The 24,750-nt window shown below is 41.7% G+C and overlaps 2 protein-coding genes across 8 annotated transcripts; one reads left to right on the top strand and one right to left on the bottom strand.

Annotated features, from left to right (window-relative positions):
* The first annotated feature begins 96 nt into the window (after positions 1-96).
* On the top strand, positions 97-11,483 carry luc7l (LUC7-like (S. cerevisiae)). Of its 6 annotated transcripts, none has more exons than XM_071206868.1 (12): positions 294-311; positions 1,493-1,563; positions 1,905-1,947; positions 2,641-2,735; positions 5,662-5,760; positions 7,113-7,223; positions 8,524-8,667; positions 8,788-8,964; positions 9,141-9,232; positions 9,338-9,367; positions 9,472-9,633; positions 10,332-11,483. In XM_071206868.1, the coding sequence occupies exons 3-12, from the start codon at positions 1,938-1,940 to the stop codon at positions 10,510-10,512; spliced, it is 1,101 nt and encodes a 366-aa protein (XP_071062969.1). In that variant the 5' UTR covers positions 294-311; positions 1,493-1,563; positions 1,905-1,937; the 3' UTR covers positions 10,513-11,483. The 6 variants fall into 6 exon arrangements, with proteins under 6 accessions (XP_071062971.1, XP_071062966.1, XP_071062969.1 ...); XM_071206867.1 differs by having other exon boundaries at positions 1,905-1,959; XM_071206866.1 differs by having other exon boundaries at positions 1,905-1,971.
* Positions 11,484-11,610: 127 nt separating this feature from the next.
* Positions 11,611-24,741, bottom strand: LOC117464379 (epidermal growth factor receptor kinase substrate 8-like protein 1). Of its 2 annotated transcripts, none has more exons than XM_034106780.1 (19): positions 24,655-24,741; positions 22,902-22,965; positions 22,658-22,816; positions 22,424-22,573; positions 22,237-22,316; positions 21,112-21,224; positions 20,589-20,644; positions 20,371-20,503; positions 20,178-20,266; positions 20,021-20,095; positions 18,423-18,571; positions 17,495-17,639; positions 16,931-16,974; positions 16,728-16,836; positions 16,133-16,258; positions 15,728-15,881; positions 15,031-15,196; positions 14,232-14,364; positions 11,611-11,988 (listed from the first exon to the last, which is right to left on the bottom strand). In XM_034106780.1, the coding sequence occupies exons 2-19, from the start codon at positions 22,929-22,931 to the stop codon at positions 11,902-11,904; spliced, it is 1,998 nt and encodes a 665-aa protein (XP_033962671.1). In that variant the 5' UTR covers positions 22,932-22,965; positions 24,655-24,741; the 3' UTR covers positions 11,611-11,901. The 2 variants fall into 2 exon arrangements, with proteins under 2 accessions (XP_033962671.1, XP_033962672.1); XM_034106781.1 differs by having other exon boundaries at positions 16,931-16,971.
* Positions 24,742-24,750: the final 9 nt, after the last annotated feature.

Below are 24,750 nucleotides of genomic sequence, written 5' to 3'. Positions count from 1 at the left end.
GTTCATTCTCTTGTTCTTAAGCCATACGATTGGTCGGTTTCATACCTTAATCCCGCCCTTTAACGTAGGCTAAACAAACAAGGCCTTTCGTCATTTCCGTCAAATAAAACGGAAACGGGCGAGTTCACGAAAGAGAGAAAAGCGGCGAGAGGCGATGCTTGGACGAAAAAAAAAAAGAATCAATTAACTTCACAAAAAATTCTTAGGAACTGTTTCTGGTGCTTTCTTCATCGACGGAAGGCCCACAACAATGTCTGCCCAAGCTCAAATGAGAGCTTTGCTCGACCAGCTGATGGGAACAGCGAGGGATGGTGAGTTGATGTAGCTGTAATGCTAGCTGAGAGAGCTAGCCAAGATGGAGCCACTGCTGCGGCTTCTTGTGTTGGTGTGTGATGGACAGACCTGCATGAATGGATCAAGCTAATACTGCAGAGGGCTGTGTAAAATACAGTAGATTCAAGTCTACTGATACACTTAAGGATTTAATGTTTGTATCCATTTGGGTTAATTTAAATGTTAAGATTGTTTTTTGTTTCGTCTTTACCGAGTTTACTACATTCCTAGCTAGTAGCCTGGCTAGCTAACACTATGGGACCTAGCATTGAGCGATATACTGAAATGTATACATGCTCTGGTTTTAGTCCAATTATGTGGGTCATATTAACGACTCTGCATTACATTCACAATACATATAATTGAGTCACATGTGAAGGACATGCAGGCTAAACTTAACATTGGACCAACCAGTTTTTCCTGTTTTTCCTGTTTTACCCTCTTATCTTACCCGTGTGAACTGCTGGTGATTCCTCATGTCAGATATTAGAAGGCAGAAAGAAGTAAATAATTCAACTTCACTCAAATGTCCTGTATTCCTATTTTTACTCAAGTAATTATCCCCGAATAGGATTAACAACAAGCTATATATTATGCAGTAGTCCCTGCCAGTTTACACAATGACTATATAATTAATCATTATAGCCAATGGTCTAAAGTGGAAGCAGAATTGTAGTGTGTAGATGGCTAGATGACAGGGCTAATTGTAACTTTTGTATACGGTTGGATAATTAATTTTTACAACTGTAAATCCAAACTTACATTTCAAGCTGACGATCTGTTTGGATGGTAACATTTTATCAGTAATCAGCTAAATCAATCCAAAAATAAATATACTGAGTAAAAAGCTTTGACTTGCTAAAATACAATTGTATTGTTTTCAGCCCTTTTTTGGATACAAACATTAAAGTGTAACTCAGCTGTTGATGGGCAGGAATGACCGCTGTCATTTTATAAATCGGAGGTTCATCCTGATGATTGAACAGAAATACAGCCTTGTGGATTATCATTTTTAATTAATGATAATTCAATCTCAATAAGAGTGAATTTGTGTTGTGAGCTTGTGGATGTATGTGTCATAAGATTTATATCAAATTCTTCCCATACATTTGTTGCATACAAACTGAACAATTGTGGCCCCTTTATTTTATTCATTAAGGTTCAGTGTATCTTTGCCAGCCTACAACAATCTGCAAAGGAGTTGCAGAAAAGCCTCATGTTCATCGAGCCGTGAGTCACACATAATTTTTAAAGCTGTTATGATGAATATCCCAACCATTTGTTTGCCTTCCGGAAGTTACTGTAGACTTTTTTTAAACACACAAATGGGTATATCTTCAGTGGCACGAGATTCTCAATTTGGCGTAGTGTAAGGCAGCTTGTGCTAAGACGTCTGGTCGCGCAGAATCCAAAGAGCAGTTCGTCTGTTTTCAGAAGGCAATTAGAACAAACATCCAGAAAAAACAACCACAACTTTGCACACATCATTTACAATTTGACTTGTGTATCACTCCCAACTTCTTACTACAGGTATGGGCAAGAAAACTGTTCCCATTTATACTTTTCTACAGCGGGTTTAAAATTCTGCAGCTGAGGTCTTGAAGATGCAGAAGGGTACAGTATGTGGTGCGGATCGCAGTGTGTATAAACTAATTTTTTTCCTTGGAGTTCTTTTGTTTTATGTTTTTCTTTTGACTTTATTTTCAATGTTTCATACTTGTTAACGGCTTCCCTGGAAAATCTGTCTGAAATGTTTACATTGCTTATTACATTTATGATATCAGTCTTTCCTGCACTGAAACAAAGCTAAAGTCATCTCTGTTCACACTAGTTATTTGACACAAGCTTATAGTTATTATTGACCTGTGCTTTATCTCATAATTCTCCACATTAACAGGGTGAACAGTGAGCCTCATCACAAGTTAAACTTAGTTGAGGTTCAAAAATGTCTATATTTTAAAATGAGGTTAGATAAGATAAGCACCAAGAATAAAAAGAAGGACATCCACACGCAGAGCCACATTACCTTCTTCAGTCATGAAACATCAATGGAAAATACAGTATGTAGTAGCACAGTCTATATTACTATATATTGTTATACAAATGAAATATGTCAAACTTTTAACAACATAAATTAATTTGTTTTCACTCATTTAGGTGGACACAAAATCCTTGAATGCAGTTATAACGACACATATCTGCCCATTTAATGTTGTTACAGTTATGTGTATTAAAGCACTGAATACCTCGCCCCTGATGACAAATATGTGAGGTCTTTCTGACTGGGTGTTCTTTGGACTGTTACAGGCGATGAGACGCGGCAGATGGTCAAGTTCAGCGACGACCGAGTCTGCAAAAGTCATCTTCTGAACTGCTGTCCACATGACATCCTGTCTGGAACTGTAAGTAACCCACTTCTGTCTCACACCCAAAATATTTGCAGAGTACACCAGTGAAATGTAGAAAAAAAGTTAACCATGTACTAGGGATGGGAACGATTGATCGAATATTCGAAATTATTCATGTATTCGAATATGAGTTATGAATATTTTAACTAACCCTAACTCTTTATTTTTTTGGGAGGGATGCCTAAGTTGATTACATATTATCAAATTGAATAATTCAACGACAGTGCCATAGCTAAATGTGTTAGTTGACGTATAAAGGTCTGTTTTGCTCCGCTCACCGGTCCCTCACAGCTGCAGGTGCTGATCTCTCTCTCTCGCGTCCGGTTATACTTCACTCGCGTTTATGTCCAAATCCATCAGATCTAGCTAGTTCTAGCCAATGATATGGCTGCTGCCCCTCCCTACACGCAGATCACGCAGACTCAAACCTCATCTTAGGCCCAAATGTGGCGCAAATGCGCTCCGCAGCCGTTACGAGGTTCCGGCACTAACAGTTCATGAGGGATGCCCCGCCCCCTGTCAACACTCGCGACACATGGCCAGCCTAAACAACAATAAGCGCTGCTTGGCAACCGTGTGTGGCAGCAAAGTACATAGACATTTTGACAGGAGAGATTTAGTTTAGCCGGTATTCAACATATTTTACCAGTCATAGTCCAGTAATTATTTACACTCCAAGAAGAGTCCTACACAACAGACATGGCGTCAAAAAGGAGTAATGTGTGGAAATTAGGGATGTGCATCTCCATCACTGAGGCCGATGCGATACGCATCTCGATACGTTGCCACGATACGATACATTAACGATACATTTGAAACACCAGGACGATGCAATACGATACGATTCACCCCTGTTGCGATACAGTTCGATACGATTTGATTCAACATTATGCGATTCAACACGATGCAAAAATAATGATACTTCAATATGGTACGACAGAGGATTTTTGTTTTATTCCTTATAAAATCATACATTAACAAAAAAGTGATTTACATATTTGGTACTGCACACACATCATGCCGTTTATTTTTTTTACCTTTAAAAGCTCTCCAGAGTACAGTACAATTGTATGGAAATATTTCGACCAGGTTATTGAGTGCGGTGTAGAGGTCAAACTATGCCAAATTAAACTTATATATACATGCTATACCCGCAACCTCCGTTCCAGCTGAGAGGGTCTTCTCTACAGCTGGCCTGATTTGTGAATCGCCTCCGCACATGAAAGCTGTAGGCCAGGGGTGCCCAACCTTTTTTGAACCGAGAGCTACTTTTAAAGTTGCCAGTCTGCCGAGATCTACCAGTCCAAATAGAGAGGCGTAGCCATTACTGACAGCCTACTACCAGGTAAATACACACTACTACTTGTATAAAACTGACCTTCGTACGATTAATACTTCATAAAATACTGCAGATCCTTTATCTTACCTCTTTCTAATCTACACACATACAAGTATTTAACTGAAGTTACACATCAGTGTTGTTGATACAGAGTTGGAGTTTATTCACACGTCACTACAGTGGGTAATGTTTTCAAGAAACATTGAACAGTGCTGCCACATATGACACAGGAAAAAAGAAAAGACTCTGAACCCTTTCTTTGCCATTATATAAAAATAGTGTTGCTACAAAAGTATAAATTAGGCTTAAGACAACTCAGATCAGAAGCTAGACAGGAATCTGCTGCCAAAGTGCAATAAAAAAGACAAAATTAATAGAATCAAACCCTTTTTTGTTGCATTTTAGTCGAGTATACAAATAAATGCCTTTTTTTAAAATGGGATGCAAGCAACACTAGTTTCTTAACCTGAATTGATAATAGACTATAATCAATTTAAACAGAACAGATCTTAATGTTTGCATTCTTATACCATTTTGTACAATAATTATAATGAATAAGTTCAAACAAACTCAAACTTACAGCTGATTAATAACGGTATCTAACTTGAGTTTTTATTGTATCAAAAACCTGTTGAAATGCTACTGTTATTTTTACTGTCCCCAAAAGCGCGTCAGCAGCCTCCAGGAATGCTTCTTACACAACTTCGCCGTCTTTGAAAGACTTCATGTGTTTCGCAAGAACGTGACTGACACGATAAGATGCTCTGGTAGCAGCCTTGCTCTTGTTGTTGGGCCTGGTGAAAATGGACTGCTGTGCATTTAGCTGTGCTTTCAGGCCCCTCCCCTTTTGGAGCGTTCTGTCTCGTAGCGTTTGTGCACTGTTTTGAAATGCCGCTCGTAAAAGACCCTTATTCGATAAAGCCACGCTCGCATTGCAGACGAGAGAGGTGGACTTTGAATTGGAATAGATACAAAAATAATCATCCTCCCACTCGGAGTGAAAATGATATATTTGGGGCTTTTTTGCTTCTGCCATAATTGCGGTCTTGTTTGTGTGCGGACTGTCACTCCTGTTGACACGGACAACGTCAGCGAAATAGTGCCCACTGCCCACAAGCCACGCCCCGACACATGGGGTCACGCCGGCCAATCACAAAGCTTTGATGCGTTCAAGTGCATTATTCTGGCACAGGAAGATTATGTTATAGGACATTAACGATACAACTGAATATTGTTGTTCTATTTTTAGACACATCTCGCGATCGACTGGGAATCTCCCCGCGATCGACCGGTCGGGCACCCCTGCTGTAGGCCTATAGCTGTCAAACTGTGATCACCAGTTCAATACATTTTACAAATTCGACTTGGTTTCTACACTTATTCGAACATGTATTTATTTCCGGGGGGGGGGGAAATAATTTTTTACAGGATATGTACATTTCGGTTAACCGGTTAAACGTTTTTTGGGGGGTCAAATATACATTTGCTTTCAAATTCCCATCCCTACCATGTACCTACAACATGCGATCTTAAACTGTTTGATGATATTTTAAGTGATATGTTCCTGTGTTTTGGTGACAGCGTATGGACCTGGGAGAGTGCACGAAGATCCATGACCTGGCACTTCGGGCAGATTATGAAATTGCTTCCAAGGATAGAGATATGTTCTTTGAGCTTGACGTAAGTAATTTATGCCGTAAATATATCCATTGAGAAGCCTTACCTACAGTTTCCTGTGTGACTATGTATACACATCTAACTAGTAACGTTTTTTTACCATGGGCGTCACAGCCATTATATGAGGGTGGGACAAGTCCCCCCCACCTTTTTAAAATGATTAGTTTAGACCCCCCCCCCCCCCCCCCCCCACACTTTTACTATGCAGAAAGTCCGTGAATCGGCCTATCCACTCGCCACTCTTTGTGGAGCGCTGTGTCAGTGCTTCATTATCAAATCCATTCCACTTGCTTATTGTGAGAATGCCCAAATCAATGAAGTTCCGTACCATGTTTTCACTGCTACTTTGTACCAAGGCAGATTCTCAGAGCCGTACACCTGCTGCGTTTTTTGTGTAGTTGTGTCTTTAGTTGTAAAATTATGCGCGCCACAGTTTCCCCGCTGCGAGCCTCCGGCGCTAACAGTTCACGAGCGTGCTCCACTAGCACCCGGATATAAGGCACTGTTATTAAAGAGGTGGAGGGAGAGTCCTCTCCAGTCAGACTGAGAGGCTGATAACTACGGCTCAGTGAGGTAAAGGACTCTCTGAGAGGTGGAGTGAGAGTCCTCTCCTGTCAGACTGAGAGGCTGATAACTACGGCTCAGTGAGGTAAAGGACTCTCTGAGAGGTGGAGGGAGAGTCCTCTCCTGTCAGACTGAGAGGCTGATAACTACGGCTCAGTGAGGTAAAGGACTCTCTGAGAGGTGGAGGGAGAGTCCTCTCCTGTCAGACTGAGAGGCTGATAACTACAGCTCAGTGAGGTAAAGGACTCTCTGAGAGGTGGAGGGAGAGTCCTCTCCTGTCAGACTGAGAGGCTGATAACTACAGCTCAGTGAGGTAAAGGACTGAGTGTTTAGATAGTTCACTTTAGTCCAAGTAGTGGGTCTCAAACGGTTTGGTAATCATTTATGTAAACAAGTATTTCCAAGGTACACCTTTATATGATCATTATAGTGAGAATAACAGGTATGAAATAATTCCAACTCATACTATAGGACAGTAACACAACAATACCATTTAAAAGGGGAGTGATTTGTAAAATATGCATAAAGAAAAACATTAATCTGTTAACAGTTCTGTTTCATATGGGTGTTGAGAAATGTATCCATAGATTTAGTCCCTAATGTTGCTCTCAAAGTGCACCAGATTGATGCATTTAAAAATAATAAAAAAGCATGCCCCCGGACCCCCCTAGAGGAGGTGAGGTCCACCACCTGCCCACACCCCCTGTCAAATTGTCCCATCCACATTGAGGATGCTTCCTACGCCCATGTATTTGACTCTTTTCTGATGACACATCTTCGCTCTCTTAAAGGCGGTGGATCACCTGGAGTCGTTCATTGCCGACTGTGACCGGAGGACAGAACTAGCCAAGAAGCGCCTGGCTGAGACCCAAGAGGAGATCAGTGCTGAGGTGGCAGCAAAGGTGAGTGACCAAAGAATTCTAAAGAAATATATTATATTTAGAGCTGAACAACTACTCCGTTTTTCGGTTGACAATTAAATGTAACAATTAGGGCTGCACGATTTGGGGAAATAATCTAATTGCGCTCGATTTGCGATATTTGTTTTTAAGCGACCCAACGGAAGTTTATTGTAAAATGTGGCCATATCTCCGGCTAGGAAGGTCGTATCAACGTGCTCCCGTCTCTAGCACCCCCGCAGCCCGAGCTACGAGTGAAAGAACTAAACTTACATGAAAATTCCGTTGGGTTGCTTAAAAGCAGTGCTTCTCAAAGTTTGATCCGTGAGCGCCCCCTAGTGGTCCGTGAGTATATTGGTAAAATTTCACATTTGCAATAAATAAATAAATGTAAGTTTTCCGCACTTTCGCACGAATATTTTCGCAATGGAGCGAACTTAAGTTTCACTTTCGATTGCATCATATAGCGCAACACTTTCATCACACATGTTGCCGCTTGTTTGTACCATTTTCAGGCGATTTGTAATCTGTTCTAGTAAAACGATGTGTTTTTGGATATTTGTGGAGTTAGGTGGTCCGCGAGTGTTTTTTTTTATTGATTAAGTGGTCCTTGGTATGAAAAAGTTTGAGAAACACTGCTTTAAAGTCAAGCTTGAGTTTAAGATTCAGTTTCTGTCATAGTAACATGTGATGGAGCATTACTAACCTGACTCAGATGGTTTGTTTCACCAAACCATCTAGGAAAGCTCCATTGGAAGCCATTTGGAAAGGGCAGGCACTTTCAAAAATACATGGCAGGTGATTGGATCAATCTGTCTATCACCTTCTATCATGGGCCACTTCTGATTGGTTAACAATGGCTGGTACATGTGGAGCCTGACACGCAAGAAGAAGAAAGAAAATCGCAGGCTTTGCGATTTGATAATCGCATCATTTAAAATCGCGATTTCGATTTAAAATCAATTAATCGTTCAGCCCTTGTAACAATGTAAATGTCTCCTAATAACTAATAAAGGGATTCTGAAATTATTGTAAAAAATACTTGGCAAATGGCAGCAAAATCTGTTCAACCTCTCAATCAAGAAGTTTAAATTCATGACTGTGGACTTGTATTTACTTCAATATTATATTACTTCAGTATTTACTGTTTTCTGACATCTAAGTTAAATTGATATGGAAAATGACTATTTGAAGGCGTTATTTAAGATTAAGTCACTTTTTAATGCTGCGCCTAGGTTTCTTTACCAGTTTGTTTTGGGATGGACAAATAGGATGTAAATTGTGAGGTTTGCTGTGTTTTCAGGCAGAGAAGGTCCATGAGCTGAATGAGGAAATAGGGAAGCTCCTGGCCAAGGCCGAGCAGCTCGGAGCCGAGGGGAACGTGGACGAGGCTCAGAAAGTCCTGCAGGAAGTGGAGAAGGTCCGAACTAAGAAGAAGGATGCAGAGGTGAGGAGGGAGTGCTGGTGACGTGCCACTGAAGATGTGCTGATAATCTTTATATTAGTAACTCCCGCCTTCTCATCCTTTTTAATTTAATTTTTTTCTTCTCCATTTTGTTCTCCTCAGGAAGAGTACAGAAACTCCATGCCAGCCTCCAGCTTCCAGCAGCAGAAGCTCCGGGTGTGCGAAGTGTGCTCCGCTTACTTGGGTCTCCATGACAACGATCGTCGTTTGGCCGACCATTTTGGTGGGAAGCTTCATCTGGGCTTCATCCAGATCAGAGAGAAACTGGACCAACTAAAGGTATGTTTCAGCCCGTTATACCGTGTGCACTAGAAACCCATGGGCACAGGAGTCCTGAATAATCGGGCTGGTTATTAAGAAAACGTTTTTTTAAATGAAATATGGGTCATAAACTGTCTTGAGGTTTAAAACAATTGGTGTCACTTCTAATGTTACTACTTTTTTATTTTGATCAGAAAACCGTGGTCGAGAAGCAGGAGACAAGGAACCAGGAGCGCCTGAAGAGACGAGAAGAGAGAGAGAAAGAGGAGAAGATGAAGAAGACGACGTGAGTGCTTTTAAAACCCTAGTGACGTTTATGGAAGTTAATTTGTTGTATAATATGTATGTTTTACTTTTCAAGCTCATGGTTTTTCATCTGCTCATTTCATAGGACCAGATCACGCAGCAGAGAGCCGAAAAGGTAAGAAAGTTGCTCCATTTATCCACACTGAAAATGTGATTTAATGTTATTACCAACGTTAGTCTGGTCTGTCCGTGTGCTGTAATTGTTTTTTTTCTCATTAGATCCCGTTCTCGTGACCGCAAAAAGAAGCGCTCACGCTCCACGTCACGAGAGAAGCGGCGCTCACGCTCCCGCTCCAGAGAGAGGAGGAGGCGGCACCGCAGCCGCTCCACCTCCCGCAGCCGAGGACACCGCCACAGCCACGAGCAGAGCTCCAGACACAAGTAAATACACACATTGAAAACATGGTCATGAGGCAAGGCAAGTTTATTTATACAGCACCTTTCAACACAAGGCAATTCAAAGTGCTTTACAAAAATGAAAGACATTAAAAAATAGTGCAGCAGAAACATATTATAAAATGGCATTTAAAAGCAAAGACAATAAAACATGAATAACACAGGTACATGAATAAAAGTTACAGTGAGATGTGAAGAGCGGGAAAGGGACAAGTCTTCAGCCTGGATTGCAAAGTAGTCTCATGCATTTCCAAACATTTGGTCTACCTATGTCGCAAATGTATTATCTCTTGGAGTTACACACGGCATCTATTGCACGTCTGTCCGTCCTGGGAGAGGGATCCCTCCTCTGTTGCTCTCCCTGAGGTTTCTCCCATGTTCCCTTTAAACTGTGGGTTTTCTCTAGAAGTTTCTCCTTGTACGATGTGAGGGTCTAAGGACAGAGGGTGTCGTATTGTCATACTGATATTCTGTACACACTGTGAAGACCACTGAGACAAATGTAACATTTGTGATATTGGGCTATATAAATAAACATTGATTGATTGATTGATAGTCAGAGTTACAGCGGACCTGCAGGTTTCTGGGAGTTTGTTCCAGATATTTGGAGCATAATAACTGAAAAAGCCAAATAATCTTTTTGTGCTTGTACTTATCTGAATATCTCGTTGTCTCGTCCTCAGGTCGTCCCGGGACCGAGAGCGCTCCTCCAGAGAGCGGTCACGGGAGAGGGTGAAGAGGGAGGGGGAGAAGAGGGATGGAGAGAAGAGGGATGGAGAGAAGAGGGAGGGGGTGAAGAGGGAGGGGGAGAACGGGCGGTCGGACTCCCGCCGGGGGGAGGACCGGGACACGGGGGACCTCTGAAGACCAAACTCCATCCATCACGACTCACCGCGTCCTCCTGTCTCCCTCACTGTCCGTCCATTTCTAAAAAAGAATAACCTGATGTCACGCAGTCCCGCCTCCATCCCTCTGTTCTCCTCCTTTCTTTCTTTCCACAGTACCAGAAGTATAACATTTTCCAGATCGATCGCAAGCATTTTTGGATTGGTGGGGATTTAGATATTGATCAGTAGTGTATTGTGATGCCTACATCTGTGATTTGGTGGCTGTCTGTATCTGATAAATACCCTGCATTGAACACATAAACACACACGCTTAGAGTGTAACTGATCCTTTTATTATTACCGTTTGATACAATCTGAATATCTTATTTCTCATTCTTTTGTAGGCCTTCATTTTTCAGCTCCCTTTTTAAAGATTTATTTCCACAAGCACCCAGAAAACTGCACGAGTTGTTGAGTGCAGTTCATGAATGTTTTCTTAGTTTAAGCCCTGTTAACGTTTTAGGGAATTCAGACCCAAGTGGTTTTAAGTTGCGAGTTTTAAGTACCATCCTTATGTTTCCTCATGTCCCCTTTTTTCTGTTTAAACTTAACGAAGTTTTATTTGACGCTGCCGGTAGTGAAGGGGGTCTTTTTGTTTTGAAGAGTAAATGCTTGTTTGGATTTGTTTTGGTGGCATGTCTCTTTGTTTTCTCATTTCTCCCCCTCTTGATTTTCTTGTATTTAAAAGCCACACAGTTGTTGTTGTTGTTGTTGTTGTTGACGTGAGAAGCAGCAGCTCCAGAAATGATTTGGAAAGTCGATGCTATATCTGTACATACATTTTTATTAGCGTTTCATTTTGGCCCAGTTTCAACAAGTTCCTCTGAATAGATTTATAATTGCAAACAGATTTTAACGGATGCATTGCTTTACCTTCTGTGTGAAGTCATATCTGTTTGTTCTGCTGGAAGTCTTTCTTTAAAATCTCCATTAAAACAAATATCGCCATTTGTGTGCTGGCCTTTTTCTTTTTACCAAAGTCAAGGAATGGTATTATACCAAAACATTATACAAACAAAGATAAATACATTTCATTTAAGTTAGTACTAGAAACGAAACAAAGAAGCTATACACATTAAAATGTAACAATATACATTACAAATAGTGTCCTTTAATGTTAAAATATTAAATTGGCACAGCGTCTGCTACTATTCAAATCTTACATTTCTGATTCGCTGCCAAATACTTTGGTTTTAGGATGAAGAAAGAGTCAAAATGACCTTTTCAGCTTCACAGACAATGTTGGATAGTTAAGTAGCTGTCCAATGTGTATCCTATACTATATTGTTAATGTCTTCTGTCTTGATTGACGACACTTTTAGAACAATCCTTCATGGGAGGCTCTTCACGATGTAGACGCTGCTGCTCAGAACGTGCTGCTCTCCAGTTTCAGGTCCACCTTCATCTTCTGTTTCTCCATCACCGCCTCCAGCTCTGTGGCCCTCCTGGCATCCTGAAGGAGGCAGGCGCAGAGTAGGTCAAAGGTTAAAGACGCAATATTTGTATCAACACGTGTGGAAATACAAAGATATATTTACTCAGGTTAAAATGGCCCCAGCAGCACAGTCTCAACGAATAACAGGCATAATTTAACATGCTAATTGTAAAGTAATTCACAAATTACAGTGAAGGCAAAATAAACCGACTCAAAGAAGCATCGACAAGTGAAGGAAGTCAATGTATGCTGCTTGACATGACAGTGTTTCCATGTTTCTGATACTGCGTCAATTATTTATTTGATAATATTTATGTTTCCTTATTGTTTTCCCTGTCACCAGGTTACATTTTCAGAAAAAGTTAAATTAAATATATCATATAATGGGCACACGTTTTTAGACTAGATGCATTTTACTATGTTACTGTCCTAAAATACATTTGTCTTTTCCTGCGGTTATTTACGAGTGCAATTTAGGTGATAAATAGTTTGTAGCAATCGGCAGTCGTCATACATGTTTTTCTACACCTTCTCAAATATTGACCACCTGATTTATTGTGAAATCTGCTTTGTGCTTTCTCAATAGTTATGTCATTAATTAACTTTGATGGAAACAGCATAGGCGGCGCGTGAGGCTCAGGTTTGGGAAAGCTAAATCACTTTTTTTTTACCTGACGCTGCCCGCCTCCGGCGTCTATAGAAAAGAGATCAACTCAGTGAAAGCACCGCCTGCTGAAAAATCAGAGCTCAGTGTGCGGAGGATATAAAGGATAAAGGAAATACAGTTTAAACTGCTGTATGCCGAGAAGACGCCGACGTGTCGTACTTATCATTCATATCACATTCAATCAGATCATCGATCATATAATATCATTTTCTATATCAGGGGCGGACTGGGACTACAAATCAGCCCGGGACTCTCGACCGGCCCACTTCGGTACCGCTAGTAAATTGTCGACGGACGGACGGACGGGTAGACAATTTACTAGCGGTAGACATTAAGGGTAAATAATGAAAAAAAAATCGATAATCGATAGATTATAAAAGGGTTTTAGGACGCGTCACTGCAGCCAACTCCATCAAGCAGACTGAAACGTTCTCTACTTCTTCTTCTCATACTCCCTGTCACTCTCCTTTAACTCCTCCGGTGACTTTCTTTTATTTGAAGATTGTTTTTTGCCCGGCGCTTGGCCGGTTACCGCTGGTATTAAAAACATTTGGCGAATGGTTAGGTGGCGCGATAGTCTGAAGGAGCGCGCTCCCGCTCACGGGAGCCTGCTCCCGCTGCGCTCCGCAGCAAACAGCTGTTTGCTTTTCACCCAACAACAACGACAACCGACTCACGGAACGCTATGATGTAGCGTTTATAAACGGGGTGTCTAAATAGAGCTTCCGGGCCAGCGGGCCATTTAATGTCGAGCCCTGCCGGTTACCGGCCGGCCCACATCGTCCGACCGGCCCACTTCAGTACCGGCCCATCGGGATTCGTCCCGAACGTCCCGATGGCCAGTCCGCCCCTGGCCTATATTATCTCCTTATCTGAGTCAGCTGAGCCGTATCTGGCCGTGCAACACTCACAGTGTCACATACTGTATGCAGAAGTATTATTTTAAGCAACACACTAGGTTGACGAAACACTCAACTCAAATGTAATTAAAGTCAGATCCACTCGTGTCTTAGATGGGGCAGTGATATCATAAAACTGTTACGCTTTCAAACACTCGGTAGTTTATTTATGTTGTAACCAGTTGTTCTGTATTCATCTTGCAGGTGGCTTGTATCCTGGATTATTATGCTTAAGTCATGGATGACTAATATTAGACAAATATGAACTTTAAAGTTCATATTTGTCTAATATTAGTTTACTTTTCATGAATGAAGTATGACGCTGCGCTGTCAGTGCACTTGTCCCTGTTTGTGATTGGTCAAATGTTGCTAACCCCACCCCTTTCACGTGAACGCGCTCTCAGCTGGTGAGAGAAGCCCTGGCTTGATTTACCGAGTTGATATTAACCAGCGTCGAGATCTCGTTTGTTAGGGTTAGTTTAGATAACTCAAACTAAACATATCCAGGGTTTAAACTGGCTTCGTAGTAGTACAGGGCACAGGTGGCTGCATAGCAGTGCTAATGTCAAAGACACAAACATTATATTTTTATTTTACCAGGATGCAGTGACACAAATATTTGGGAAGGCTTAGCCTTCCCTAGCCTACAGCACCCGCCGCCCCTGGGAAACAGGATGTAATTGTGCTGTACTGACCTCCAGCAGGGCTTTCTGCACGGTGAGCTGGCTGTACACGCGAGCTCCCTCCTCTGGGATCACCGCGCGCAGCTCCTCCTTGTTCAGGGAGAACAGCTGAGCGCCCGTCAGCACCCCGAGACACGACACCGCCCTGAGGAGAATACAGAGGATCCAAAGTCATACACTAGCAGAGGAAGAAGTACTCAGATGATTCACTTAAGTAAAAGTAGTGATATACAGGCTATAAATACAAGAAAAAGTCCAACATTCAAAATGTTACTTAAGTAAAGGTACATTATCATATAAATGTCCTTAAAGTATCAAAAGTATTTTTTTAAACAGAATGACATTGATCGTTTTAATCTGGTAGTTTATCAATGTGGAACCAATGTCAGTTACTTAAAATACTATTGTTTATTAGTACAACAGTACTGCAGCACATCACATTAGAATATCTTTGGTTTTCACTAAAAAAAAGTAACTATAACCAAAAACAAATGTAGTGGAGATTAAAACACTGTTAACCTTCTATAATGTGCTGAAGTTAAGGTATAGGTATGTAGCATTAAATGAATACTTATATACTAACAAAGTGTTGTACTTCCCTCTGTAACGTAGAAGTATAAAGTAGCAATGATACATGTAAATACTCAAGTAAAGTATGTCAAAATAGTACTTAAGTACAGTTCTGGAGTAAATGTACTAAGGAAAACCCTCCTCTTGTTTATTCCCGTTTACCCTGTCAATATGTTGACTTTAGGGTAGTAAAATGCCATTTCAAAGGGAGAACTCCCACAGTGTAAACATGCTGACTCACGGCTCGCTGAAGCCCTTCCCCCGCAGCCACTCGGCCACCTCGTCCGGAGGGGAGTGGTAGTCCAGCGGGACCGAGGTCTCCGAGGAGCGGGGGATCACCAGGGGTTTGTTCAGGTGGGTCTTCCCATTGGCAAGCCTCTGCAGCAGCTCGTCATTCATCAGCATGACTGCAGAGAGGAGAAGGGACTTCATTACATACTGAAATACACAATAATGATAAGCTTGCTGGTGTGATAATAATAACATGTATATATAATAGTAATCATAAAAAGATCAAAGACTCTTTACAAAAATAGGTTAAAATTCATTTTTAAAAAGCATTTAAAAACGAATTATACATTAAAAGCAGTGAAGAAAAAGTACTATTTTAAATGTATTTTTCTTGTACGAAAATTGCCATCCAATTCAGCCTTTATGCTTTTATTAAAAACATATTTTATTATTAATATTATTATTTATGAATTAAGTAAACCTTGTCTGACATCTGACCTTTTTCCCTCTTTATTCCGAATTCCTTGCATAATTTGGATAACTTACAAATGCAGCAACATATTATGAATTTACAAAGCATTAAATCTTGATGAATAACTAGGAGAACGATCTTTACTGAGCTCGAGCTGCTCGGTGTTTTCAAACTAGGTTTTCACAGTCTGTAAGCTGCCAACTCCTCCACAAACACATACAAATTCTGCACCTACCTTTATTCTCTGGGTCCTCTGAAGCTGGTATGTGTTGGTTGTAAGGCGGTAAACTGCGTGGGCGCTGGGGGGAGTGGGCGAGGGAGTGGGCCTGGGGGAGAGCAGGGGGGCTGGGAGGGACCACAGAGAAAGTCTTGGCGAGGGGAACTGGAGCCTGCAGGAATGAGGAGAAAAGAGGTCAGGTATGTACAGGTGATAGCGCGTGTGTGTGTGTGTGTGTGTGTGTGTGTGTGTGTGTGTGTGTGTGTGTGTGTGTGTGTGTGTGTGTGTGTGTGTGTGTGTGTGTGTGTGTGTGTGTGTGTGTGTGTGTGTGTGTGTGTGTGTGTGTGTGTGTGTGTGTGTGTGTGTGTGTGTGTGTGTGTGTGTGTGTGTGCGCGCGTGTGTGTGTGCGTGCGTGTCTCTTACACTGGGAGGCCTGTTGTGGACGGGGCTGTCGACGTGAGTCAAGGGCTCCAGGATGTTGAAGGGGACAAATCCAATCTGGTCGAACCGATTACGACACTTCCACCAGCGCTTGGACGATTCAATCACCTGTAAAACGGATTGACATCCTTTAATTAGGTAAGTACTAATACCACACTGTGAAACAATCCACCACAAGCAACAGAAACATGCACCTGCTGCATTAATGAGCTTTGCATTTTACTGCTGTAGATTGTTTCCGATACTGGTGTGTAGTTTAAATGACAGCAATGCTTCATGTTCTAAAAGACCATCATATCTTTGTATGAATCTGTCCTGTGTGAAAAACATATCCATAAATGGTCAGCTGTTCATGAGTTTCTAAAGCTAGCCCAAGAGCAATTAGTTTAAGAACTAGGAACATTTTCTAAACCCATCGATTCACTTTTCATCTTTCAGTTTATCAAACATGTTTAAAACGACATGTGTCAGACAAATGGAGTGAAGTAAAAAGTACAATACACGTCTCTCACATGTAACCTCATGCTGGGTCCCTGAATGCACCACGAACATATCTCACTGTACTTGACTTCATTACCTCGAGAGTCTCCCCCTGCTGCACGGAGAGCTCGGTGCTGTTCCTCGCGATGAAGTCGTACGTGCAGCTGTAGAGTCTGTCCGGGTCGGGGGGGAGTTCACTGCCGTCTCTGAGAGGAGGAAACAGACCCTGTTATCATGTGGACAGGGAGTGGGGAGGGTCTTAGCAGCTGATTGATATGCTTGTTAAAGAAGAAGACCTACGTTTCATCACTGATGTGGATTTCTGGAGGACCACTTGGCAGCTGCTGGGGGTAGCAAAGGTTGGACATTTATGAATGAATTTACAACACAGGCACTTTTGGGTGGAGTGAATCAGGTGAGCGGTCACCCCACACAGGGAGGGGAGTGGTTGACCAAATAAAAGAGTCATGCACACAGCTTTTACGGTTTCGTCTTCTGTGAGTAAGCCTTCAAGAATTAGGTGACTCAAAATATGCTCATTATCAAATTCTTGAATTGCAAACGCATTCATCAGCAGAAACTCGGCCTTCGACAATCATCTCATGGAGCAATACAAGGCCATGTTATCACAGACATACCATTTAAATACAGATTGTACCACTGGCTGTGAGGTGAACTGAGGCCCCTCTACAGGAGAGTTCAGCTCCAGTGTTTACTTGATCTTTACGTGGTATTGTGTGTCTGTTATTACGTTCAACCCCCGTGTTGTACTTTTACACACGCATATTCCCAGTGCTGTTTCCTCTAGACACACACAATGGAGCGAGTGTCTGAGCCGTGTGACTCGCAGCAGGCATTCCGTACCTCTGGTTTGACTCGGAGGGCGTCATGTTTGTGCTGTGACTCGACCGGATCTTCCCAAACCTGCCCGTCCGCCCTCGAGGCCTCCGGCTTCCACCCGTCCAAAAACACAGGAGTGTAGGGAGCGACGGGCCCTCGGAGCTGAGAGCTGTGAGGAGACACACAGCCACTTGGGTTCAACTTAAGAAACTAAAACGATGGTTCAACAGTAATCAGATATCCTTTAAGTGTCACAGAGCAATGTAGAAACATGACTTTTAAACATTCCTACGCCCAGTGTTTGGAGGTTTTTACAAAAGCTTGAATCTTTCTTTTAAAGCTGCCTGTCGCCTAAGAGGAACATATCTTTACCATTTTAAATGATCACAATAAAGTTAACAATAGACAGAACCTGCCAAACCTTTATTGGTCCAGTTTGTTGTATTTTTCCTAGCTGTAATTTCTTTTTTGGAAATCCAGAGCATTGCGGATCAAATGTATTGTATATATTTAAACACAATTTGCCAAAACATTCTGATCCTGTTTTATATGCCAGAGAAAGCCCTTTAAATATGTGTTTAATTTTGCCAACATGATTATATTGTCAGCTTGGAGGAAGTAATTATTACAATAAAGTTCCCCAATTTAACTTTAGAGTATTGCGCACATCTTACATGTTTGATGTTTTCAGTGAATAAACTGCATAATATGAGCGATGAAGGATCCTGCAATAATTGATATATTTCACTTTTAATTAACACTCATCTGGCTAAAGGGGTTGACAAACAAAATCAGTGCAACTGTGAAATCAAAAAGATAAGAATGAATACTTTGATTGCACCGTGAAATGTCAACAAAGGTCCAATAGATGATGTGAAATAATGTAAAACTAGATCCTTGAAGAAGTGTACTCCCTCTCGTTCCCCTGTCACCCCTGCATGTTGGTACTGACCGTGGCTGCGTCCAGTTGGGACCCAGAGACGTCCACAGCTGCTTCTCCCCGTCGCTCAGGGTGTCCTGCAGCAGGGACACAGCCGAGCTGGTGAGGGCGGGGCTGGACACCGAGCCCCCGAGCGCAGGCCCCCCTGTGGTCTTCACCATCTGAACACACACGCATCAAACAAAACACTGTTCATGATCTCAGTCTGCACAAACGAGGGCTGATGGTGAACATCTAAGAAGAGCCTCAGAAAGAGTGTGAAACCAGAAACTCTGATTGGTTAGCTGTCCGAGTCTGTTGTGATTGGTCAACCGCTCAGACATGTCCCGTCCCTTAGCCACATTGTGCACGTACATTGTGTTGGAGCGTGAGCCGATAGAAGTGCGAGTGTTACATAGTGACGTCACTATTTTACCGAAGTAGGAGTATAATAGGGCCTCACACACACACACACCCACACACACACAAGCCTAATGGATGCATCCCAGAACAAGCAATAGAGGACTCAGTCCTACAAGTATGAAGCTATTTCCATTCACGCACAAATCAAACACACCCTTTGCTTCTCTATGACATAGTCTTAACTCATCACTTTAATGTTCTGTCAAACATACTGGTCAGGCACACCTTCAACTCCATGCCTGATGCTTCACATTTTAAAACAATTAAATGAATAGGCCACAATTAGGATGATTTGGAAGTGCCTTGAACAAAACAAAACTAGGTTCATAAACCTTCCATACTCTTCTGTTAATGCTCTTGTTTTTTTAAAGTAAGTTAACATGTCCTATTTCTGACAGCTGTTATTCACCGTGTGGTTTGAAGCAGCAACCAGCGGACAGTGATGTGCCCTTTTGGTAGTTAGAGCTTAAATCTAGACCCAATATCTCACCAAGTGTACCAAGAACACATACCAGCTTACAAATACTGCCACGTTGAACAGCCTGAACAAATGCTGAGCACTCTGAGTTTCTATGAGGCTATCTGACAGGGAACGCCCCTGTGTCAATACTGGATGTACTTTCTGTACCAAATACAATGAACACTTACACATACATATGACATATACTTGCTTTAGATGTATTCTACTCAATCAGCTCAGAGGCAAACATGCAGACAACACAATTGTATAACCTAAATAGTAAATTAAACTACGATTATATTTGACATGCTTTATCTACAACCTTTTCTTCTGCTTAGCTGCTGCCATATTGTAACATTTTTAAAAGTATGAGATTTATTTAAATATATTTGTCACCTTCTTTAACTCTTGCTTATGAAAAGCCACCTAAGTTATGTTGAGAATAATGAAATACAACTTTGACTGACTCAATATATTTATTATAATGTATAATAGTACTCATGTCTTTATTTTGATGTAATTGTCTTTTAATATTTGAATCTCTTCATATCTGTATGACTTATTTCTGTGCTATGCTGCAATTGTTTACGCCCTTTCATGTATATCATTATTTCTGTGTATTGAAAAAAGTAGGCTATATAAATATATGTATCACGTCTTCCTCAGTCTTTTTTTAACATGTGTGTTTGTGTTTACAACAACAACAACAAGTGTTGCCCGGTGGAGGCGTGGAGGTGAAAGCACTCACCATATCCAAAGGTTTGAACACGTGGTGAACGAGCTCTTCTGATGAAGGGTTGGAGATTGTTGACTTCAGACGAGCCTTCAAAGATATAAATAGAGTCATGTACTCTGTGTCACAGCAAGATAGCATATAGGGAAACGTGTCATGGTTGTATACACACCAACAGGCTGAAGCAGTATTTGAATTTCTGGAAGATATCGACAAATTCCTCCTCTGCTGGAGGGCGGGCTTTTGCAGTGAGCAAGTCTTCTGTTATTCAGAGAAAAGCACAAGAAAATCGAGCATCAGGATCCATAGCAGTGTGATTTCAACTTGAGTATCATGTGCAAAACAGCCCATGCATCTCTGTCTACCTTCAGCACTTTGCTTTTTACTTTTCTTCTTCTTCTTCTTCTTCTTCTGGTTGAGCACCGTGGCAGCGTCCGCAGTCTGCTGCAGCTTTCCCATGAAGTTCTCAATGTCATCGAAGCAGTGATTGAGGATCCCCTGAGGAATGAAATAAGCAGTGAATAACTCTGTCCGGATGTGAAGGACAGCAAAAGGTGACATTAAAGACCTGAATGTGACGTACCACTTCTCGCTCTGCTCGCAGGAAGGAAATGTCTTGCCCGCCGTTTATGCCGTTCGCTGTTTGGGAAGAGAAGAGAAGATAGGATTCAGTTCATCCATTTCCACTCATAGCTTTGGTTTCTCCTGCATTAGGAATCCCTGCCCCCTTTACCCTTGAAACCCACCTCCCCCACACACACACACACACACACACACACACACACACACACACACACACACACACACACACACACACACACACACACACACACACACACACACACACACACACACACACACACACACACACACACACACACACACACACACACACACACACACACACACACACACACACACACACACACACACACACACACACACACACACACACACACACACACACACACACACACACACAAAGCAATCTCTGTGCTCCTAAATACCTCTCGCTTCTCTCTTTCCCTTCTCATCTTATCAAATCCCTCCGAATACTTCTGCAATCAAACACAAGCATTCGTGTGAACATTTGTAGTTCTGCTTACCTCTGGGTCCAGGGTAAGGTGGAGGGTTGGCTGGAGGGGCGTTTGGAGCATGTGGGATGGGGTGGCTTGGGATTTCATACGGGTCGATCATACCCCCCCCACTCTGAGGAAGCCTAGAGGACGAGAGGAGAGCTTTAACAACAGTTCAGGTGATGTCGACAGCCGTCGTTTTGATGGGCGCTTTTTCAATCCACACGACAAAAGGGAAACACCCATAAAGTAGTCGCACACATTTTGGATCGCAGACACGCTCATCCTGACTTGGAATGCAGACTAAAGCTACAACAGGATGACATGTTTGTATCGTGAGCCAGATTACACTCTCCTCTGTCAACAGATAAAACGAGATGCGTGTGAAATTCAACCCCGCAGCCCGTATTCCACTCTGAACGTACTGTAAACACTCTGAGCTTTCTCATGACTTCACTGAGCTTCTATCTAAACTCTCACGCAAGCAATAAACCAATTTAAATGGAAAGGTGGACACACGTTTTGCATGTTTGCCTACTATACAAACACCTGTAAGAGTGTTGAATCAAACTTACTTAAGAATCAGCATCTAACACAGCCACCAATTGGTCTTACCACATTGTGATGTCCTTTAAACGTCCTTAAATACAAATAGTGGTTTAAAGATCAGGTAATCCGTTCAGGTTAGAGCCACAGACTGCACAGCGCTGCCGCCATCCTCCCTCCTCTGCTCTCTGTGCTTTCTGTCACATTGGACTTGTTTTCTTTGTCACACCTTCCTAAGTTATGCCAAAACCGGTAAAGCAGGTCTTTCTCTCGCTCAGCTGTTTACCCCGACCTCTCTCTCCCACTCATTCACAGACAGGTGGATGCTTTGAATCAGTGGAAAATGTTACATAACACAGGAGAACCGCAAACAGTTGAATGGGGAGATTGGTCTGAGTGGTCATGTATTGTCAGTGTCTGTCTTTTGAACCTCCTGCTATACAATATGAATGCAAACAAACACTCATAGACATTAAAAACACGATGAGACATGGAAATTATACACTTTTAAGCTTGTATTTTAACAAGAACTGGTATAAAATGGATGGTTTCTAGTTTTAAAGTCTTCATTTTTACATTTTAGTTTTGTGACCATGACATTCACTGTACCTGAGGGCATCAGGTTTCTTACTCCTGCCCGTGGAAGGAGTAGAAACTGCGCGTGAGATGTCGTCACAGATGTGCTGTGCCTGTGAGAGACAGAATTAGGAAGTGGAGTCACTCGTGAAACCTGAACTGTACACACAAATACAAAAGTGACGCACAGATTGGAGGAAGCTCAGGCGTCATTACTCACCTTCACATTCTCGCAGTTGAAGAAGAGGATGTCGGGCTTCTTCTGATCTGCACTCTGGCAGACCAGCTGGAGGAGGGACGGGAAGTGTTTCTCTGTGTGTATGGCGTCGCAGCGGAAGATGGATGCGAAAGGGTAGTTCTCCAGCTCATCCTGCGCACAAACATGAAGCCAAAGGTCAGTATGCATGCAAGCTATTCACACCATCCTTCTTGACCATCATGCATCTGTTCCCACCTGGTTCTGTATGTCTCGGAGTTGAACGGCCTTAACTCCAACATCCAGGAACATCTGTTGACTCCACAGCTTTTTGCTCTGAGCCAGGAAGGAGAGCCGGGCCTGGGCCTCCTCCACATTGATCACCTCACCATCCTTGAGAGAGAATGTCAGCAGGTGCTGCAAACAGGAAGATAAAGGAGGGTGAGGAAACTTGAAGAGGAAGGCATCTCTATTAATGTTATTATGAGACAATTAGACTTACGTTGACAAGATATCGTGAGATGTTTGTCATCCTTTGCCTGGTTTGAGAAAGCTATACGAGCTTTCTACGAATGGGGAAAGAGACAAGGGATTAGATAACATGTTAGGTTGAGATACAGTGACCTTTGCTCCACTGACATAACATATAATGCAATGGTCAATTTTGAGTATGTTGCTTCCATAACATTTAGATTAAGACACCCCATTTTAATAACTGTGTCTATTTGTGTCTGTAGATTTCTCCTCAAATCACCAAAGGTTAGCATCAGATAATGCTTAATCTTCTTATCTGAACATAACATTTTAGAAAACATGTATTGCAAAAATAATATAGTTTTAAGGTATGTGATCCACTGGGAAAGTGTAATGGTGATATTCCACTTCAAACACCAGTAGTGTTCCACAAAATGTATTGAAACGTATCTTTAAATGCCGTCTTCTCAATGTTTTTTTCTGTAGCACTTCAATAACCAAAACCGTCCCCGCCATTCCTATCTACATTCTGAGGCTTTTGACAGAGGAGGTTGTTCATAAATCATTCACTGCCTGATTTAAAGAACATTTCATTCCTGGATCCAAAGTCATGTCTTTAACTATTTTCTTATTTATGGAGTCATTAAAAAGACACCTAAAGATTCCCTCTGAAAGAAATCCATTCACAAAATGAGACAAGAATGAACTTGAGCCTGGCTTCATCCAAGGTTCAGTATCTGTTCCGGCAATGCATGAGAATCAGCACATATTTCATAAGAAAAATTCCTCATTGGCATGTTTAAACAAAAAGAAAACTTGTAATAATAAAAAAAAGTTGTTTTACTGTAAGTAACCACCTTGGGAAGTTTCATGGTTATATCTAACAGTTAAAATATTTACCCTGTTGCGCTGTAGTTTCTCTTAAAGCTGTTTAATCTCAGCCATTTGTCTCTAAAATAACACGTCTTAACTTCAAACGCAACATCCTCTTACAATATGTGCCTTCCTCTGTTTGAGTCAGCCTCGACTCAGAAACGTTGGATGATGAGCTGCCCAACCAGTCTGACAACAGTACAATGATCCTCGCTACTCAATCTCTCTGCTCCTCAATGGCCATTAATAGCCGACTGGAACCACTGGTATCAAGAGAGCAGACGTCCAGTATCACTTAAGACCGGTTTCATTGAAAAAATAAATACTCTACCAAAGATATTTTCCATTTCATCTGTGCATACAGCCAAAACCAAAGTGGTGTGGTTTGGGTTTTATATAACAGGCCTTTTGTGGGATTTCAAAATAAAGTCTAACCACAATTATAATCTGTCTATTTGTCCTAAGTGAAAACACATTTTAAGACTTTGGCTGAGTTAATTCCACTGTAAATAAAAGAACCCAAACACAAAAAAACACAATATCAGCCACACATAGTATTGGTATAATCTCCTGGTACACCCCATAGAACTTATTAAACACATTCTGGGTGGAAACATATCAGGTTTCGCTCGTCATTTTACAAAACAGTGAAACATTTGTTGTAAAAGGGACATGTCCCGTTCCAAAGTTGATTAATATTCTAATAAATGAACCAAACAAATATCAAATTAGCATTAATTCAAGTATCTTGAACAGTTACTACTCATAACTCATAACTAGAGGCACCAGTTTCACAATGCCTTTCGTTGCAGTTTCTAATGTATTGTTACTGTACACCATTATCAAAGTTACATTTTAAGAGTTCCTCATACTTACAGATAGTGGAAATGGATGTTTGATGAACTTACCAAGGTTGATACTCTTCCAGTCGTTGTCCCTGATGTTAGCAGCCTGTAAGTGTGTTTATACTGAGAGTAAAACCTGTCCCGAGTCTCAGTGGAACT

The sequence above is a fragment of the Pseudochaenichthys georgianus genome, chromosome 19 (assembly GCF_902827115.2).
Source record: "Pseudochaenichthys georgianus chromosome 19, fPseGeo1.2, whole genome shotgun sequence".
Classification (NCBI taxonomy): Eukaryota; Metazoa; Chordata; class Actinopteri; order Perciformes; family Channichthyidae; genus Pseudochaenichthys; species Pseudochaenichthys georgianus.
This window is presented reverse-complemented; position numbering and strand designations above follow the sequence as displayed.